A 5,811-nucleotide genomic window follows, 5' to 3' on the forward strand; every position below is an offset into this window, starting at 1 on the left:
GGGCATTATCCCAACACTATGCTCCCTGAGACCCCCGTAATTATGTGTCGTCGTCCCTTCTAGTTCTACCAGCAAGTTGCAGTGTTTGGTGATCCGACAACACGTTGTACCTGGAATACCACAATGTATGGAGGACTGTGTAGATACTGTGACATTTCTGTGGACAGCAGTAGAGTGCTCCCCCTGTGGTTCAGCCACGCCTCCCCCCCCCCCCCCACTTTAAATAGGGATCACGAGTGGCGTTCAGATGGCCACCTGCGGTGTGGAGGACGAATGCTCGATGGAGCGCAGGTGTTCTCATCTGTTCTCTGTGCGGTGCCCAGAGTGGCTGCATACATGGCCCTAGTGATCAGGGTGCTGTGTGAGCTGCATTCTGTGGCCGATGAATAGAATAGAGCTGAAGTGGAGGCCGAGGCGGCCGAACCCCTGTGGGCACACATCTGGGAGAGGGTGGATTGTTTTACAGCTGTAAATATGTCACAGGTGGTGTGTGTGTCACAGGTGGTGTGTGTGTGTCACAGGTGGTGTGTGTGTGTGTGTCACAGGTGGTGTGTGTGTGTGTGTGTGTGTGTCACAGGTGGTGTGTGTGTGTCACAGGTGGTGTGTGTGTGTCACAGGTGGTGTGTGTGTCACAGGTGGTGTGTGTGTGTGTGTCACAGGTGGTGTGTGTGTGTGTCACAGGTGGTGTGTGTGTGTGTCACAGGGTGTGTGTGTGTGTGTGTGTCACAGGTGGTGTGTGTGTGTGTGTGTGTGTGTGTCACAGGTGGGGTGTGTGTGTGTGTGTGTGTCACAGGTGGTGTGTGTGTCACAGGTGGTGTGTGTGTGTCACAGGTGGTGTGTGTGTGTCACAGGTGGTGTGTGTGTGTGTCACAGGTGGTGTGTGTGTGTGTCACAGGTGGTGTGTGTGTGTGTCACAGGTGGTGTGTGTGTGTGTCACAGGTGGTGTGTGTGTGTGTCACAGGTGGTGTGTGTGTGTGTGTCACAGGTGGTGTGTGTGTGTGTGTCACAGGTGGTGTGTGTGTGTGTGTGTGTGTCACAGGTGGTGTGTGTGTGTGTGTCACAGGTGGTGTGTGTGTCACAGGTGGTGTGTGTGTGTGTGTGTCACAGGTGGTGTGTGTGTCACAGGTGGTGTGTGTGTCACAGGTGGTGTGTGTGTGTGTGTGTCACAGGTGGTGTGTGTGTGTGTGTGTGTGTGTGTGTGTCACAGGTGGTGTGTGTGTGTGTGTGTGTCACAGGTGGTGTGTGTGTGTCACAGGTAGTGTGGCCAGTGAAGGGACATCAGTAGCCATCTGTACTCTCAGAGTCTATATATAGATTAATGTTATAAACCCTGACCATCTGTATACAGAATATCGCTGTACATTGAGACGGAGACGATGGATCTCACATAGCCACGTTTAGAGGGGTTAATGATTCCATAAACAATGTAGTGCTTACAAGTCTGTCCAAACCACAATAATATTCTAATTCCGAGGAAAATCTGTTTTTATTTGTCTTGAGAAGCTCAGCCCTCCAGACTGTAGGACAGCTGCCAGTGTCAGCCTCATATAACACCTTGCAAGGCATTGTGGGAAGCTTGTCAGGCAGAAGCCTAATTATTTGATGTTGTATAATTAAGGTTGTGCCAGGTCACTGTGAGAGTAGTGGGGGCAGCTGCGGGCGACCAGGGTCTCGCTGTGTGTGCCCGGGGGCAGATAGATCTCTATTTCAGGCCTAGCTGCGGTCTCAGACTCTGTGTGAGGACATGGAAAGTTTCTCAGACTATCCTGATGGCAAAAACATGTGGGAAATATATTTCATGGCTTGTTCCCATACGTGTGGGGCTGCAGAGGGTTGGCGTGTCAGTTATCCTGCTCAGCATTACCTGTACATCTGGAAGGAGAGACGTGTAATTAGCGTGTCTCAGCATGTTCTCTGTTAGACCTGTCTAATACTTCAACTAGCCGGTGGCTTCTGCCCAGAGGGGTCGCTGAGTGAGGTCCTGGCATGTTATGTGCTCCTGACTCCATGCAGACATGTAATAAGATGGATATAGAAGAAACTACATCCAGAGGTGGAGGCACGGCTGTTTCCCATGCCATAGGCCTCATCTGAGGTGGAGGCACCGCCGTTTCCCATACTATAGTCCTCCAGAAGTGCAGTTTGCTGGTTCTGGTGCAGATGAGGTCTGCACAGAGCTACAGAGAGATCGTACTTGTGTCTGTGTCAGGGATATTTAATGTATTTTAGATTTGAATACATTAATGATAATTTTTGGTTATTCGTACAAGTCTGTGTGAAGGAAATTCCATATTTCCCAGATCAGTCTGTTTTTGTTGTTTGTTATAATTATTCCCCCCCCCCCCATTTTTAACCTCTGCTGATTTTCGTTCCAGGACTGACAGGATAACAGCATTGCTAGTGGCTGATCTGAAATCGAGCGACTTGGAAGCCACAGAGCTGACACTTGTTTATATCTTTACATCAGGACATGTGACAGTAAGAGCTTATGTAGAGCAGATTTGGGGTCTGTAACTAGGATTCTGGCCCTGTCTGAGGGGGTGCAGTGTCTCCCGATAGGGGAGCCTGTCCCCCTCAGACGTTTGTTACCCACCTGTAATATTATATCTTGTATAGCTTCACCCCTCTTCCCACAACCCCCCTGATAAGTCCTTTATCGGTCACTATGAGTCAGAGTAGTGGTCCCAGCACCCAGCTCATAGACTCCTCTCTGCTGCTACAAAGCTCAGAACTGCTCTGCAGCTTGGGGAGCCCACAGCCTGAGCGTATGCGGCATCCAGACTCTCTTACCCCTTCACCAAAGAGCCTACCGCCATCTCCAATCCCCCCGATTCCCCCTCCTGTACCTACGGGAGACTGGGAGAGTCGGGAGGAGCTGCGGCTGCGAGAGCTGGAGGAGGCCAGGGCCCGGGCCTCGCAGATGGAGAAGACCATGCGCTGGTGGTCGGACTGTACGGCCAACTGGAGGGAGAAGTGGAGCAAAGTGAGAGCCGAGCGTAACAAGGCCAGAGAGGAGGGAGTGCAGCTCCGTGGGCGACTCGAGGTCCTCAGCAAGGAGCTCGGTGCGCTGAAAAGAGAGAGGCAAGAATCCATCACTGAGACGGAGCAGCTCCGGAGGGAGGTGGAGAGACTGCGGGGAAAAGAGCAAGTGATTGGCGATCAGGAGAGAGAGCCTGTGCGCGATGTGGATGCTGAGACAGCCCCCAAAGTCAAGGTGAGCGACAGCTTGGGATAGAGACGTCTGGAAGCCGGACACATACACACAGTATATATTTGTCTTCTACGTTAGAGCTGTTTATTGTCTGTTATCACATGTAATCACACCTTAGTCTATGGAGCATTGCACCCTTTGATTGACAGCGCTCAGTGTACTGTGACTATTGTCTATCCAGGAGTCTGACACAGAGAGCAGCCTGCGACCTGAGGCCTCTGAGCCACAGAACAGTGAATCCTGTCGCAGCCCCAGACCCCGGCACTGGGATGATGTGGGCCCCAGTGAGGATGATGCAACCAAGATTACTGCCCTGAAACTGCGGCTGGATGAGAGCCAGAAGGTTCTTGTAAAGGAGAGAGAGTGAGTATCTGACGAGGGAGAGGCACACGCTACCTCCAAGTCTCTGAACACTCGATTTCTTCCTTACATGATCCAGCTTTAAGTATATAATATTACGGAGAACATATTCTTCTCTGAGTTCTCAGCATTTAGAACATACCAGAAATGACACCTTTAGAAAAGTTTATACAAAAATTCACAATGTGCCTTTTGCAGTCCCCCCCCCTCCCGGTGCTGCCGTCATGTTCCATCACCCACTGTGCTCCCTGCAATCCCCCCGTCCCTGTGCTACCATCACGTTCCATCACCCAATGTGCTCCCCGGCAGTCCCAACCCAACCACACCCCCCCTGTGCTGCCGTCGTGTTCCGTCACCCAATGTGCTCCCAGCAGTCCACTCCCCCCTCCCCCCCACCCCCCTGTTTTGCCGTTGTGTTCCGTCACCCACTGAGCTCCCTGCGACACCCCTCCTCCACCGTACATATGAGCACTCTGCTCCTCAGTGACTTGTTATATCCTTATAACTCTGTGATTCCATTTATAATGTTTATTAATAGCTTTGCTGGCTTCAGAACAGGCCTTTAGCGGACTCGTTACCTGGACAGTAACAGCTGAACTAGCTCCTGGATTAGTCTGAGTATTGGGCGTATCGCCCCCCAGTTCCTGTAGTGACTCTGTCCCCAGATTTCAGGACATTCTTCCCTCACACTCCACTGTTGTCTGTTTTCTGTGCAAGTGACAAGATATTGTTAAGTAAGACCATCGAGAAGATGGAGGCCGAGATCAGCAAGTGGAAGATGAAATGTGAAGAGTTAAACAAGTCCCGGCAGGAGGTGGTCACACAGGTAAGTGATGGAATTAGTGCACCTGGCTTATCAATGACCTGGAGCACAGATACTGTCAGTGTCCGATTGCCTGTTTGGCTGCAGCGATATCCCAGCAATCTCAGTAGTGAAGTGGTGGAAACTCTAAATGAAGATTAAATTCGAGAGTTAATGGTAAATACAACAGGTCAGTTAGTGTATAAAGCGATGCTGTAGTTAGTGATAAATGGAGATGTGGGGCAGGCAGGAGATGGTTAAACCCATTGGTTTAGTGGTGACGGGTAAACGGGCAGCGCGAGGAGTAAATTAAGGTCATATAATGAGGAGGGGTCTGAGGTTTCTCAATGAACAACGGAGACTCCATGTTACATGTTGGTGAGGTTTAGGGGTAGAACACTTTATGTAACAGGGTGGAAGGTCCTTAACTTAATATTCTTCTGTCTCGTACCTCTGGGTCTGACCACTGATAATGCTTCTTCCCCAGCTCACCCTCCTCAGAGAGCGACACCAAGACGAGTTGGGTCGGATATCTGAAGATCTACAAGATGAACTAGGAGTTCGCTCCAATATGGATAAGAAACTGGCAGAGCTACGGGCTGAGGTACCTGTGTTATTAATGGCACTGAGGGCTGAGGTACCCGTTTGTCCCCATTATTATTGGGGCAACGAGCTGAAGTAACCGGCTGTCACCATTATTAATGGGGCTACAGGTTGAGGTACATACACCGGGGTGGTACAAACATGTATTTCCCATAGGGCTACATCATAAATATTAACAGGGTACCCAATAAATGTCTGTAATTTACAGATGGAGGGGCTCCAGGCGGAGAACGCAGAGGAGTGGGGCCGGAGGGAGAGGCTGGAGACGGAGAAGCTGACTCTAGAACGGGAGAACAAAAAGCTGAGGATTCAGATCCAGGACCTGGAGGAGATTCTCACCCGTAAGAGAAGACAGACGGCCAGCGCTCTGGATACAGACCTGAAGTCCATCCAGGCCGAGCTCTTTGAGAGGAACAAGGTGAGATGAGGTCGCTGGTGTCTGAAGTGGCCGTAATATACATCTTTCTGTTCCCGGTATTATTTCCTTTGCTCCATCGCAGGTATCACTCCGGGATCATTTACAAAGTGCACTGAATGCCTAGATCCATGTATCACACCGCAAGGTGCCCCCTACTGTCCACAAACTAGAGTGCGGCTGGGTGTAGGGGAGAAGGAAGTCACATGAAAATCCAACCTCTGCCCTCTTTAGGGCTGCGCCATCTTCGCTCTCCTAACATACTGCTTGGTTTAGCCTCATTTAAACTAATGATGACAGAGGGGGGGCATTGGGGGTCTGTCATTCTTTCATTTGGCACTTTTGTGTGTCAAGTGTTGTATTACAATGCTGTTCCATTATAAGTGTAAGGCTAGTGCGGATCCGTGGGGGCTCAGAGCA

At 50.6% G+C, this 5,811-nt stretch overlaps 1 protein-coding gene across 1 annotated transcript in view; it reads left to right on the forward strand.

Moving 5' to 3' along the window:
- The window catches only part of CCDC102A (coiled-coil domain containing 102A), a 7,172-nt gene extending 1,368 nt beyond the window's left edge, over positions 1-5,804 (forward strand). Inside the window, exons 2-6 of the mRNA XM_075189450.1 lie at positions 2,376-3,214; positions 3,393-3,574; positions 4,289-4,397; positions 4,861-4,977; positions 5,185-5,804. Of these exons, the coding sequence (XP_075045551.1) occupies positions 2,666-3,214; positions 3,393-3,574; positions 4,289-4,397; positions 4,861-4,977; positions 5,185-5,403 (1,176 nt within the window). The 5' untranslated portion in view covers positions 2,376-2,665 and the 3' untranslated portion in view covers positions 5,404-5,804. The remainder of the gene's footprint in view (positions 1-2,375; positions 3,215-3,392; positions 3,575-4,288; positions 4,398-4,860; positions 4,978-5,184) is intronic.
- The last annotated feature ends 7 nt before the right edge of the window (positions 5,805-5,811 follow it).

This window comes from Mixophyes fleayi, chromosome 10, assembly GCF_038048845.1.
Source record: "Mixophyes fleayi isolate aMixFle1 chromosome 10, aMixFle1.hap1, whole genome shotgun sequence".
Lineage (NCBI taxonomy): Eukaryota > Metazoa > Chordata > Amphibia > Anura > Limnodynastidae > Mixophyes > Mixophyes fleayi.